The 14,891-nt window shown below is 34.5% G+C and overlaps 1 protein-coding gene across 1 annotated transcript in view; it reads left to right on the top strand.

Moving 5' to 3' along the window:
- ADGRV1 (adhesion G protein-coupled receptor V1) overlaps positions 1-14,891 on the top strand; it is a 440,955-nt gene that overhangs the window by 123,831 nt on the left and 302,233 nt on the right. Inside the window, exons 53-59 of the mRNA XM_072958404.1 lie at positions 80-335; positions 1,780-1,982; positions 3,180-3,356; positions 3,748-3,930; positions 5,855-6,034; positions 9,305-9,469; positions 14,121-14,238. Coding sequence (XP_072814505.1) covers positions 80-335; positions 1,780-1,982; positions 3,180-3,356; positions 3,748-3,930; positions 5,855-6,034; positions 9,305-9,469; positions 14,121-14,238 — 1,282 coding nt within the window. The remainder of the gene's footprint in view (positions 1-79; positions 336-1,779; positions 1,983-3,179; positions 3,357-3,747; positions 3,931-5,854; positions 6,035-9,304; positions 9,470-14,120; positions 14,239-14,891) is intronic.

Below are 14,891 nucleotides of genomic sequence, written 5' to 3'. Positions count from 1 at the left end.
GATAATCTAATCTTTGGATATTTTTACTGCACAGTGATAGCTAGAAAACAAATAAAATCTTCTTTCTTTAAAATTTTAGATTTCATTTTCTGAGGGCCAGGCACTGTCTACAATTACGCTGACTGTTCTTGCTGATGATCTACCAGAGTTATCAGAGATTGTGATTGTGACACTCATTCGTATTATCACAGAAGGGGTTGAGGACCCATCAAAAGGTGCCACTATTGATCAGGAAAGAAACAAGTCTGTGATAACCACTCTGCCCAATGACTCACCCTATGGCTTGGTGGGCTGGCATGCTGAGTCTCTCTTTGTTAGAGTGACAGAGCCTAAAGGTAAATCTTGTTAAATATTTTTCAGGTTCTAGTAAGTTTTATTGGATAATATTTACTAGGGATGTAAACTTTTTTATATGACATTTTTCAATTTGACAGATTGTACTCAATTCTTTTTACTTTTTGTTTTGTCTTTATTAAATTTTATGATCATGTTATCTATCACTCAGTGATACTACTATGTGAAATACTTTTGTTTTTTGAGACATTACTGTCATAACAGAAATATTAATATTTTAGTAAATCATTGTAGTAGAAGCTTTTGGTTTTTATTTTACTTTATTTTTTTTATCCTTTATCTTTTCTCTTTCCTCACTCAGATTTCCCCCTTTGTAGATTTTTAGTAGTTACAGGAAACAACGAACAGCACAAAAATTTATATGCTGCTTGAGGTGTTATTATTAAACTCAAAGCAGTAACTAGAATAGTATTTTTTCTGTAAAGTGTAAGTGATCAGTCCCTATTTCTGTATTTCCTTTGAGTTTAGAGTTGAAATCTTTGCCTAAAGAACCATTTTTATCAACTGAAGAATTAATAGATTTTTGTGGATAAAGGTCATTTGACTTATTTGAATAAAAGTTTATATAATATGTATGTGTTAAGAATATGTTATTCAAAGGCTCTATAATTTTCAGATAGGAACATGGACATCTTTCAAGGACCTCTCATTTAAATAGTTGATGGAAAAAATGACATGTAATTACACACCTGGGTCTGTTTGTCTTATATATGGAAACAGAAACAGTAGTCTTAAAATAAAATGATCTGTTCAGTTACCCATTCAACAGTTATTTCTGAAACACCTAATAAGTATCAGAAATTGTGCTACATGTTCTGAGAGCAAAGACACGATATTGGTCACTAGAAACTTACAGACTGGTAGGGAACATTGACAGTCATGCTTTTTTTTCATTTATATGGCAAATCAAATTTAAAAAATCTAAGAAATGAAATAAAAAACAGATGCTGTGAAGTACTTTGAGCTTTGTGATAGCCACCTCACTATAAGAATGAAATTGCTCTTTTAATGTTCAGTTATTAAACAATGACTTTTGTGTGTTTAATTTTTTATTTTCAAAGAATCTTCTTAGCATTTGTAATTATCACCTCTGTTCAACCTGCAGTTATGCACTTTCCTAATATTTTCAGTAATTTCGGTTAAGGTGCATGACTTGTGCAACATAGGAAAGTGAACTAGAGAACCAGAGGTGAGGGTTTAGAACTGGGATACGGTGCTAGCAGTGTACGGTGAGTCTCAGCACAACTTTGGAGACAAGGCAGATGAGGCACAAAATACTCTTTCGGAAAGTGTATTGTCTTTGTTTTACCTCTCTTTCCTTACCTGTCTAAATGGAGTAGTGCAGAGCATTGTACTCTGAGTACTTGGAATAGCATCAGCAGCAAATAGAAAAGCTTATTTACTTGAGGTGTGTCTGTCTCACAGAGAACATCACCACTCTTCAGTTACGAATTGTTCGAGATAAAGGACTTCTTGGAGACATAGCCATTCAGTTGGTAGCTAAACCCAATTTCTCACTACATGTAAATAATCAAGCTACTGAGAATGAAGATTATTTACTACAAGAAACAATGATGGTAATGAAAGAAAACATAAAGGAAACTTATGTTAAAGTTGCCATTTTGCCGGTGAGTCTAGGCTGCAGTAAATATGATGTAAAATAAAGGAAAATGCTCTTAGAGATAAAAATGTGATGCTCTTATAGGTAAAATCTTTTTTAAAAAGGATGCTCTTTAAGTGTAAAACTGTGAGTCCTCTAATGTTTCTGGCCACCCTAATATTTAATAATGAATATTTTATAGCTGAAAGGTAAAGTTAGTAAGTGTATTGCTTGTTTTTAAACTGGAATATTGTTTGAATGAACTTGAAGCATTGAATTTGGATTGATTATATGTGTAGTTGGATCCTCTCTTCTGTTGGTTTGTTAGTTGTTTTAAACTAATGACTGAATTAATAAAATGGCCAAGTCAATCTGGTTATTTTTGTTAGTGGTTTCATAGGGCAATATTTTCATTTCTTGGTACGATTGCTTGAATTAAGATTAGTCTTCTGATGGTTTAGAGCTGGTTTTAGGGCTCTCGCTCTCCTATGTCCAAGGAGAATGTGTATATCCATCTGTAATGATCCACAAGAAACTGAAATTGGTTAGTAGTATTTTAGTAATATTATATAATTAAACATTGTTTATATTACAGTACTAAATATAATATATATCATATACCATTAAATAAATATAATATTTTATAATGATGTTAAGTGTTACTAATAGCGATCTTAGTGGTATTAAATAATAGTGGCTTCTGGAGAGGACATTCTGGAAAGACATGAGGGGTGGGGCGGAACAGAGTTTTCTTTTCCTTTTGACTAGATATCCTTTTTATCTTTTGAAATTTTTATTACCTAGTGAAATGTACGGTAACAATTTTTAAAAAGTTAATTAAAGTGCAGCATTATAGTTAGACTTACAAGTCTAGGGCTTTCATTTCTAAGGTGTATGTAGCATTTACCAGTTTCTCCTAAATTGAGAGGGTTTATATATGTAAAATGTATTCAATAGGGTGTGATCAAAATTGCGGGATAGATTTTTAACAATTGTTTTACTTGCTCATGAGTGTCAGGCTGCCATTGAAACATCGCTGGTAAGCTTGAATATCCCCTAAGATTCTGAAATTGTCAGTAGGAATGTATTAAAATATAAAAAAGAATCTTTTCTGTATCTGTAACAGAGCTGTCCATTCCCGTGATCAGTCATTTATTCTTTACTGAAAAATATTATATTTCCAATGAGAAATTGAAAAATAAAATATCATCCATCCCCTTCCCAGGATGATGCCCCTGAGCTGGAGGAAGGATTTATTGTCAACGTCACTGCAGTGTACCTGGTGAACTCTGGCTTCTCTGCTGGACAGCCAAGTGTGCGGAGGCCTGGAACGGAAATAGCAGAGATAATGATCGAAGAAAATGATGATCCTAGAGGAGTTTTTAAGTTTCATGTTACCAGAGTGAGATGAATTTTCATATATTTATAGTAATATATTCATATATTTGTAGTAATATAGTAATATAGCTTATACCTGTTGACTTGGCCAGTGTCATATTTTCTGAAAAATAATTGGCTTTACTTGTAGATATTTATAAATATCTGCCTGAAAATTTGTCTTACAGACTAATTCTTATTTCTCTTTGAACTAGACCAAATTAAGCAAGTTTATTTACATTACATTTAAATGTGAGAGTTCTGCAGACCTATTATGCATATTTATATCCAGCTATTGATTCCTGCTTTGAAGAGAAAAATATAAGGACTTACAGAGAAATAATAAATTTAGACACTGATGGCTTATAAGAGTTATACCTCTGTCGTGCATTTTAACTTATATCCTTTACTTTAAGGATGTTGATGGAGTTATTACTGCCTATGAGGTACCTCCACCCCTGAACATTCTTCAAGTTCCTGTAGTCCGGCTGGCTGGAAGCTTTGGGGCAGTAAATGTTTATTGGAAAGCAATGCTGGACAGCGCTGGCCTGGAAGACTTTAAGCCATCTCATGGGATCCTTGAATTTGCAGACAGACAGGTATGCCAGTTATGGACATACTAGCATTTTTCGGTTGTACTGCAAACGTTTTATAGGCATCCATCAAATGAATGTGCAGTAGTGATTACTAAATGTATTATACTGTATAAATTTCCATGTTGAGCAAACAGAAAAATTGTTAGTTAATGTATAATTTATTAATGGATGTAGGAAGAGAACATAAATAGGCAAGAATCTCATCCTTTCCTGAACTTCCCCACCTTACTCTATTTTAAATAGGAGTTATAAAAGAAGATAATATTTGGCTTAGAGGTGCCTAAGAATGTATAAAAAACTACATGATGAACCAGACTATTCCTATGAATTGTAGGTTCTTTTATTCTTTTTATTTCTTAATGCTTATAGATACGAATATTTATTGAGGATTTGTACTAAAATTATGCACATTTATTACTAATACCCAAAACCCTTTTTACAATTAAAAAAAGACTAAAATATTAGAAAAGAAGCATAATAGTTAAAACTGGAAAAAATTGAAAAATGATACTGTAGATTTGGGCCAACCAATCTTAAAAATTACAAAATATTCCTTAAGAAGTGTTACGTTTGTAAAACTGGGCATTTTGCAATATGTAAGAATAAAATATTTTCATAGATTTTTAAATCAGTAAGTGGAAAAAGCACATGAACAACCATGAAAATGTTCGTAACTTCACATAGCAGTGTCTCTTTACTTGCAGTCTGATTTTGCCTGCACGGAGCTGCAGAGTGTGCATCAACATAGCAGTTGCCTTTGGGGGGGATGTGAATGCTGCTCAAAGATTAACATAGAGATGTAGATTTTCCTGCACATAAAGATCTATTGTTAATATTTGAAATCATGAGTTTTTAACAAACTTAGAACTTTAAACATTTGCTACTAAAAGAAGGGGAAGTGCAGATTTTTACATTAAAAATAGAAGCAGATAAATTGATTTTCATTGAAGTAGCCATCCAACTTGAGTTATGTCATCAGCGCTTCATTCTTTCCATGAAGTTCAGGCCCCATCCCATTTAGCACATCCTTAGGATCATCATTATCCTTAAACTTAACATCCTATAGGGAAAGTATTCTGTATTCTGCAGTACAGATTTGGGGTGTAGACATTTTAATCTTACATTTTAGCATGTGCTTTTGTTTAGGTTTCTGTTTCTCTGAGTGTGATGTCCAGATGTCTCACTTTTTTTTCTCATTAAATTAAAGGTGAATTTAGGTAGGAAAACTTTATTTTTTGATAAATGTCAGTGTCATTTCCCTCTGGGTACAGAAAAAGATTTGAAATGTGGAGATACAGCTGGGATATTTTTATGACCAATAGTGAAATCACACGCTTGACCAAGTACTTATTTACAAGTTATAAAAAAACTTTTAACTTAGACCCAAAAGAATGAAGTCCTGATCATAAACGTCTAATAACAGCAAATTTGGCTTTTTTTCCTGCCTGTCTTTTTCCCTGCATTAAAAGAACAATGATTTGAAACCAAGGGATTTAGTCTAATTGCAGAAGACAAAAATAATTTGTAAGATACCATTTGATATCATACCACGTTAACACTAAGTATACTAAAATTTATGTTTAATGGTTAATTAGAGCTTGCATGACATTTTAAATATTTTTGTTTAAGAATAAGTCTTCATTTTTTTGGTATCTATAAATAACCCTGTATTTTATTACATATATAATTTCCTTTATCTTGAAAATAGTAGACTAAATGTTTTACTTTGAAATACTGTAAATATATATATATATAACTTTAAAATAGTATTATGAACATAACATGTAAAAATTCCTGCTTTTTCCCTTGGTACTATGTATCTAAATTTCAACTAAAAAGTTGAAATGTATGCGATCAGAAATTGCTATTACATTATACCATCCCTCTTCTTTCTCTCCCTTCCTCCTTTCCTTTTCTTCTTTTATAGGTCACTGCAATGATAGAAATCACCATAATTGATGATGCTGAATTTGAACTCATGGAGACATTCAGTATTTCCTTAATCAGGGTGGCTGGAGGTGGCAGGCTTGGCGATGATGTTGTGGTAACTGTTGTTATTCCACAAAATGATTCTCCATTTGGAGTATTTGGATTTGAAGAAAAGACTGTAAGTGAAATATACCAGGAAGGAGGTGCCTTCCCCTAGGCTAATTTTTCTTGTAATTTATAGTAGAAAGGTATTTTTCTTCCTTTTTTTTTTTTTAACTGTTCATTACTCTTCACTCATGATTCTTTTCTCAAGGATCTTTTGAGTTGGTGATTGAATTAGGGGCCAGTTCTCTCTCCTAGGCACACAGTGTGATAATTATGAGAGCACTTAACATCAGGCAGTTACAAAGGGAAACAGATTTCTGTTACTGAGTGTAATAGACCAAGAGGTGCTTTGTGTCTGTACCTTCTGTTCTCTGCCTGCTCTGCTGCTAGACCTCCATCCTGGTCACAAGCTGGGACTCTGTCATACTCTGGTTTTACACCCCAGGATGGATTTAGCTGGGAAGGGATTTGCATTATCCACCTTTCAAGTCCTCTGTCTTGATTTATATTGAACAAAACACCACAGTCACCGCCACTCACGTGTGTCTCCTATTTCTTCTCTCTCCCCTCTTACTTCTCATTGAATGCTTACTTCCAGGGCTCACAAGAGCGAGACCAGTTATCACTGGTTCAAGCCCTGAGGGAGAAAAAAAGCTTAATCATTTGTGCAGCCAGGTTTGATGACTAGTCCTAAATTATCTCTGCACCTTAAGTATAAAATATAGTGCTGTAAACTATTTCATAATTATTATGACTTTACTTTTCAAAGGAAATTCCAAGGAGAAATAATCATAATATACAATTTCAGTAATAGGTAATTTCATATACAGCTTTTCTGGCTCCTATGTTACCATTTCCTTTATTTAATCACTTACAGATAATCAGTAATTCACCATAGATCATTTTAAATAGTAGCAAATTGTTCTAATGTCTGTTGTCTTTACTGTTCTGTGGATGCAAGGCTAGGCCTACAGTTTGCCTGTTAGGGCTGGAGTGGCCAGATGCTCCAAAATTTAAATAAACACTAATAACTGCATAGTGATTTGATCATTGAAATACCAACTTCATAAGAAAATGGAAAACATAAAATGAACAGAGCACTTCTACTGCTGCAGCCTAATGAGACTTTTTCTTCCTTGGGAAATGAAAGAACAAAAGTAGGTGTTTGGAAGTAGTGGTAGATTCACAGAAGAATAGCTGTCAGTGTTTCCAAGTCTGGGAAATACAAACTATATAAAGAAGAAAGTAAATATACCCATAGTATTATCACTCTGAGATAGAAATCATTAGCATTTTGTCGTATTTCTATCCAGACCTTTTTTGCATATATGCAGAGAAATATTTTAATATATATGAATGTGTAACTTATTTTTAATAAAATTTATTAAATTATTAAAAATGTATTCTCTATTAGCTTCTGAGGTTAGATAAAAAGTTTGGGGTTTAAGTAGTCAATTCTCAAATTGATGAAACTTTGTAATAATGTTTTTTGCTTTTAATTTTGTCACACATTTGGACTTAGCCATTGGCCAGTATATTTACAGGTTTCTCTCACTGTATGAAAAAATAAAGAGTTATGCTACTATTTATAAGTAATTTTTAGTTACTTATTTTATCTTAACTGCCATCATAAACTTCACTGCATAAACTTCAGTGTGTTCTTGGTCTGGGAACTACTGTATTCCAATAGCCTCAGATCTCCAACTTGTCTTGCAGTCTAAAAGGAAGATTTAAGTCACCCAATTCTGCTGTGTTATTGTTCATAACCCTCATTGTGAGGAGTGAGTGAGTTGCTACATAAGGCATATATAACTGGGCTTTCCACTCAATAGGTGTCAATTGCTGTTTTAATTGTTGATGATATTAGTGGTAGCTTTTTGCTCAGCCCTTTGTGGCTACTTTCCTTATATCCTATCTTTTTTTTTTACTGCCCAAGTCTCTTGATAACAGGGAGTTTATTTATTTATTTTTTAACATATATGTAAGATACACAGTATTGTGCATGTAGTAAACATTCTGTTAGCATTATTTGGCGATTCAGATTAGACTCAGAACTGAAAAACACTGAGAAAAGATTTTTGGTATTAATCTGTCAAAATTAATAATCTGCTCACAGGGAAGTGTGCTGAGTATACCAAAGCACTGGGAATAGTAGAGACTCATGCAAATATACTTGTGAAACTGAAACTGGAATGTTATTGTCAATAGAAACGAAAAGGACTTATACATGTGGTTTGTTGATAATGGATTTCTTTTCTTTCTCACTTTGCTTTTTTCTTATTAAATATTTCTGGTCTCTGAGGAGTGGTATGAACAGCACTGGATGTGGAATCAAAACATCTGAACTAAATTCCAGGCTCCTTTTCTCCAAATATATGTATATCTGTGGCCCTCAGATTTCTTAAAGTTTCTGTGAGGCTTAAATAAGATAAAGAGAACTGACATATGGTAGAAGCTCGCTAAGTATCAGTTGACTCCAAATTCCTACTCTTGGCACCAATGCAAAATCTCATGGGAAAGCAAAAAGCAAAACAAGATTGTATTCTCTGCTTGTTAAGTGTCTGTTTTGAGAATGGAAAGCACTGTATTATATTTTTGTATTTACATAACAAGTGTGCAGTATAAGCTCAGTTTGGACTTTGCTTCACAAGATCAGTATAGGTAACTCAGTTGAACCAGGTTTTTTAATAGTAAAAAATAAATAGTACAGGTAAATTAACATACTGAATTTCCTTCTCTCCCTATGTTAGGTTAGTAAAGCCTCCTTTAAATTTGAAGTTGCTGAAGTTGTCAAACTGCAAATAATTCAGAGGGCAGTTTGGGTCTGTATTCTGTGAGGGGCCTGACTGCTGTAAAAAGAACCCTCACATCTCAGTTCCTTAATATAATAAGAATTTATTTCTTTTTTATGTGAAAGACTGCATCATTGTTCCTAATTGGGGTTTTATGGACACTTCTCCAACTGGCATCTCAGGCACCAGACTCTCTCCATCTTAGTCACCCAGCAGATGGAGAAAGAGGCAATGTGGAAGATTGTGTGGGAAGTTGATGGCCAGACTACGGTAGCATACGTCACTTCTGCCTGTATTCCTCTGGCCAGAATTCAGTTACAAGCTCCACCTGATCACAGGAGAGTTTAGGAAATGACAAGTAGCTGAGTGTCTAGGACAAAAAGGAAATGGGATTTGGTGAAATGTATTTTGGGGGGCATGTTTGTAACAGAGTTCTAAATTCAAAAATTGCAGTGATTGTGAATAGAAATAAGATTCTGTTTGTTTTTCCTGATTCTTTTTTTCTTCCTTTCTTTCTTCTTTTAACCTTACTGGGCTTTCTTTTTTTTCAGGTAATGATTGATGAATCCCTTTTGTCTGATGACCCTGATTCATATGTGACATTAACAGTTGTCCGGTCTCCAGGAGGAAAAGGAGCCGTCCGACTTCAGTGGACTGTGGATGAGATGGCCAAAGATGACCTCAGTCCTTTGAATGGGACACTCCATTTTGATGAGGTATAATCATCATCAGGACTTCTGTAGTTTAAATTTGTCTTTGTTTGATTTTCTTCTCCATAGTATTGCTTATGAATTCATATGATAATATTCACTGTGTCTGGAATTTTTTGAAATCATGTGCACCATGGGGGAAAAAAAAATCACAAACACACACACACACACAAACACACATACCCCTAAATATCTGAAATCAAATTTAGTTCATAGGCTGTCTTCATGCTACCATTAAAACTACTCTTCTCTCAACATTTCCTCTTCTGGTTGAAGGCAAAACCAGCCAACCAAGCTGGATACCTGGTATCACCCCATCTCCACGCATTTTGTAACTCTTGCATGTATTTGATAACTGACTTTGATCATTTTTCCCCTTTAAATACCCTTTTTGTTCCTCCTTCTCTGTCATGGCTGTGGCAGTGCATGCCTTCATCTTTCTTTTGGTGGAGTCTTTTAACTGTCATTCCTATTCCAAATCTTTTCCCTTTTCTGTCCGTTATCTGTGCCACTGATGAGTGTTGTCTTTCCATAAGGAATATATTGTTATGCTACCCCATGCTTAAAATGATCCAGGGGCTTCCTCTTACTCACAGAAATTCAGACTCAGTAGCATGGTAGACACAGCCTCTCAGAGGGAATCCTGGTGTACCTTCCTCCTTGTCTTTCTTATTGCTTAGTTCTGTCTTTCATGTGTTAGTAGTAGCAATCTCTGCCTTAACATCCCAGAAGAGTCTGGGTAGTTTCATAGCTCCTCTTACTGAGTTTCCTCATTCTGTTGACTGCCTCTTCTCTATAGCCTTCTCTTCTGATGTTAAGCAGCGTTCAACACACTTGTGTGTATTATCGCTATATCTGTTTACATGTTGAGAAGTGTACTTATCACAGGAGTTATCAGGTCAAATCATATGGAATTGGAACTGTCCGTTTTGTTGTACAAAATGGCAATTTCACATGATTAAAACTGATAGTAATTGTGTGTCTCTCCCCATACAGGAATGAGGTATCCTTTAGCTAAGGTTTACAAATAACCTACGTATTTGAATCTCCATAGGCACCTTGGAGCTGTTGATTCTTGAGTATTACACACAACACGGGTTATTCTGATTCCATTCTACAGACTCTAACTTGCTTTTCTGGGAATAGGTGATATTAAGGAGACTTTCTTAAGGAGCGGCATATCTCTTACTAGAGTACTGAAAGTGAGAGATTTATCTCTAGTAGGCTGATCTTTGCTTTATTAGGATAAAAATTCCCCTGAGTTGATGAAAACAATTTAATTTTTAGATCAGAATGACTGAGCCATCCCAGGCTAAAATAAATTTAAAAGACCCACAACTAATTTTATCTTGGGAAAAAACACATTAATTTCAAGGATAATGAGAAAAGGCCACAAGTAGTAAGACAGAAAAAAAGGATAAAGAAAAAAAAAAGGATGACAAAATGATAAAATATTTCTCTTCTACAGTGAATAAAATAAGATGTTAAAAAAGTGTGATTCAGAACTTTCATACTGAGTCAAAATATCAATCATGTACCATAATAACAGAAAGACAATCTCGAAATTACAAAGAGTACGAATTTTTGACAACTACATACACTTTGAAAAAATGATTAAGGTAGTGTTTCAGTCAGTCAGAAGACTGAATGAAAATAATTGAAGAATGGAAGGTGTATTAGGGTCCATCCACATGTGTCCCAGTGGCAACTCTCATGGTGACAACTTTGAGGGAGGACCAAGCTCCCTTTGCCCAAGCACTTGGTTTTTATGATTCCTGAGGCTGACTTCTCCTTCCCAAGCCCTGTAGAGCAGGAGTATCAATATTAGCTGGAGTATCAGTAAACTCTTCTGAGAATATGACTTCGCTAGTTTCCTGTGTCCACACAGCTTCCTTCTCCTTGGCCAGCTTTACTAACCAAAAGAAGCTGGGGAAGCAGCGTATGGTGCAGTTAATCTAAGCGTGAGGTTTCACTGTGAATCGAGTCCAACCAGAGTCCAGTAGTGTTTATCAGTCAAATTCTCAGTTCTTTTTTTCTGGAAGGAGGGATGGAGAGGTGGAGGAGAATTGACAAGCTGATTCTAAAATACATATAGAAATGCAAAAGACCAGGAATAGTCAGAAACTCACAAAGAAGAATTGAGGGTGGTCTTCCATAATTAGATTAAATAACCTGTATCTAAGGTAAATATGACAGTGTGATATTGGGCTCTGGGATAGACAGACCAAAGAGAAGAAAATGGGAGTCCAGATTTATCAGTCTTTTATGCTTTTTGCTTTCATGTTTGCATAAATCATTCCTAAATTAATAAAAGATGAAAGTGAGAGTAAATTAGTTAAGAACCAGAAAAACAGTAGAACTTATGAATAAGTTAAAAAAACCCAAAAAATAACTTGACAAAATAAGAACTAACCAGAAAGAAAGAACCATTACTTTGCAAATCTAGACAAATCTCCTTTGCAAATCTAGACAAATAAATGTAAACATCTATGTGTAATTGACTCTAATATAGTAGATAATAGAAAGTCTAAGCAGATGAATTTCTGTAAGCAAAATAGAATAAGAAAAATTAAGGAAAGGAGTAGAAGGTCCCTAAGGTGGCTTTCCAAAGGAATTTGACCAAACATTTAAAGAGAAGATAATCCCAGTGAAACATGGTCATTGTCTATTTTTTTTTTTTTTGAGTCTGTTGACCTATCATCTGAGCATTCAACACCAAACACACGGAGAAATATATTTTTTCTTTCAGTTTTCTCATAGGTAATTAAGAAATTAATCAGTGATGCCCTGTGGCAATTCATTTGCCACTTAGACATTCTGCCACCCTTTTTTTAATTGAATGAAAGATTCTTTAAATTCTGCAGTGCTTTACAGTTTTCAAGTTTCAGACGCGTAATTTCATATAATCCCATGATAACCCCCTTTTTTCTCCCCTACCCCTGGGTCCTCCTCTTCCCTTCCCTCTCCCCAGTGTAACCACTAGTTTGTTCTTTGCATCTGTGAGTCTGCTTCATTATTTGTTTCATTCACTAGTTTTTTGTATTTTTTAGATTCCACATATAAGTGATGTCACACAGTATTTGCCTTTCTCTGTCTGACTTACCTTACTTAGCATAATACCCTCCACGTTCGTCCATGTTGCTGCAAATTCTGCCACCATTTTTAAGGTATTGGTTACTCTAATGAAACTAATGATCTTAAGCCAGATGTTACAGATATTTCATCCACTCATTTCTTAGATTCTGATACATGATGGCTCAAGTAACATCTAGGTTGCATGCCCTAGCCCTCTATAAGCTTCTCATTTGTCATGAGAGGAGTTTAGAAATTACTTTGAAATTTCTTTAAAGATTTTCCGTAGTCATAATGAGCAATAATTTACTAGATTCTAATTGCTAGATCTAGTTTCCAGATGATTAGAAAGATTTTCTCGTGTTCAGCAGGACATCCATACCAAAATGGCAAACAGTCTGATCTTCCCCCCACTCCACCAGGAAGTAAGGCCATCCTTGGTCAGAGAACTGCATCAGGAGGGGTAGGTTTGTGGATCCCCTTGGATTTGACCTTCTCCCTCTTCATTGCTCACCAGCCTGGTGCATTGCATGTACAGCTGCATAACAGCTTTATTGTTCTTGTATCCTCAGCTCTGACACACCTGTGTCTCCATTCTAACAAACGGTTTTGTGGCTAAGATACACGATTCAGAGCTGCTGATTCACAATGTGTGGAGAGTAAAAGGGATGGGAGTTATTCGCTGCATCCCAGGAATTACAGATTTTCCATGAGTACATTTAAAAAGGTCTTGAGGCAGGAAGTATACAGTCTTGTATAAAATTTTTAAGAAGTACAGAAATAAGGGGCTATGAAGAGAGAACAGCTTGAGAAAAGAGATTAAAATAATGCTTTTTAATATTAAAACTCTCAAAGAAAAGATGCAGTTGCAGAACTGAGATGTACATGAGAAGCAATAAAACGCTGAATTCAAGCAATAGAAAGTTAATCAGTGATGCATGGGGCAAACTGGAGTTTTGTTATCAGCATACAGAGGAAAAAGTAAAGAGAAAAATTATTCTGTCATGGTTGTATCTCAAAGTATTAACCTAGTTGTCTTCTGTGTATTTGCTTTTCCTCATTCTTTCTCTTCCAGTCTACACTGAAAGTTTAACACATGTTCCAAGAAATAACTGAGCTAAGTGTAAGACAAGAGAGGGAAGGAATACTAATCAGCACTCTTGAGACCAGCACCGGTGGAAGGAAAGGGAAGGAAGCAGGAATGGGTAGAGGGCAAAGTAAAAATGGGTAGCAGAAAGCTAACCTTTATAAGTATTGAACCTATGACCTTGATCTGCTTACATCATACTGTGACCATTTAACTCTCTTTAAGTGATTGAACTTTCAATGGTTGAAAATTTTCAGTAAATTTAAGAGTTGTGTTAAAATTTCCCTCCTTTTTCCTATTAAGAACTTAAATGGGATTTATGCTTAGAGCTAATTTTAATATAGTAGTTCTCTCAAGAAGAAACCCATAATTCTAGGGGACAAAAAGGATACACTTTAAAAAATGCTTGTAAGTATAAATACTATTCTGCTAATGAGAACATTCAAAATTTAACTTTGGCCCATCTGGAAAATATGTTCCTCCTCTCATTTGATGTAGACCGAGTCCCAGAAGACCATTAAATTGCACACACTTCAAGATACCGTGCTGGAGGAGGACAGGCATTTCACCATTCACCTGCTACCAGTTGATGAGGTAGAAATATCTCCAAAAAAAGGTGAGACAAATTGACATTTTTTGAAATTAAAAAGTAAATTTTCAGAGACAGGTAACCAAATAATCAATAGTTACAAAGATAGGTAGTGTTAGTTTTTATAATTCCTAAAATGTTTGCTAAAACATATATTTGCCACTCATATTACAGTTGAAGACTTTCAAAAACTAAAATTACAATTACGAGTGTTGGTAAGGTCATATGCCAAAGATTTCTACTACTTACTGTGTGCTTTGTAAAAAATAAAGGTGTTTATTTTAGCAATGTTTATAAAGTAAACAATGAAAACTTCCTGAACATGCAATAATAGGAGACTTGTTAAATTTAACAAAATACTGTGCAACTATTCAAAATAATGTGCCAGAAAAAGCCTTACTACATTAAAAATAAAGAATACTTAGGTGACATGAATAATTATGTTAATAAAGCAGATTTCATAACAGCATGTTCAGCGTAATTCCATTTTTGTCATATGCATGTCATAAATATGTTTGTAATTATTTACTTGAAATGTTGATGGTGGTTTTTGATTACTTGTATTTCTACACTATTTATGATGATCTTGTATTACTTTTGTAATAAGATGTTATTTAACTTAGCATATGTCCCTTTCAGCCTATCTATACCTGTTTTCATCAGAAAGTAATTACTTAGAT

The sequence above is a fragment of the Vicugna pacos genome, chromosome 3, assembly GCF_048564905.1.
Source record: "Vicugna pacos chromosome 3, VicPac4, whole genome shotgun sequence".
NCBI lineage: Eukaryota > Metazoa > Chordata > Mammalia > Artiodactyla > Camelidae > Vicugna > Vicugna pacos.
This window is presented reverse-complemented; position numbering and strand designations above follow the sequence as displayed.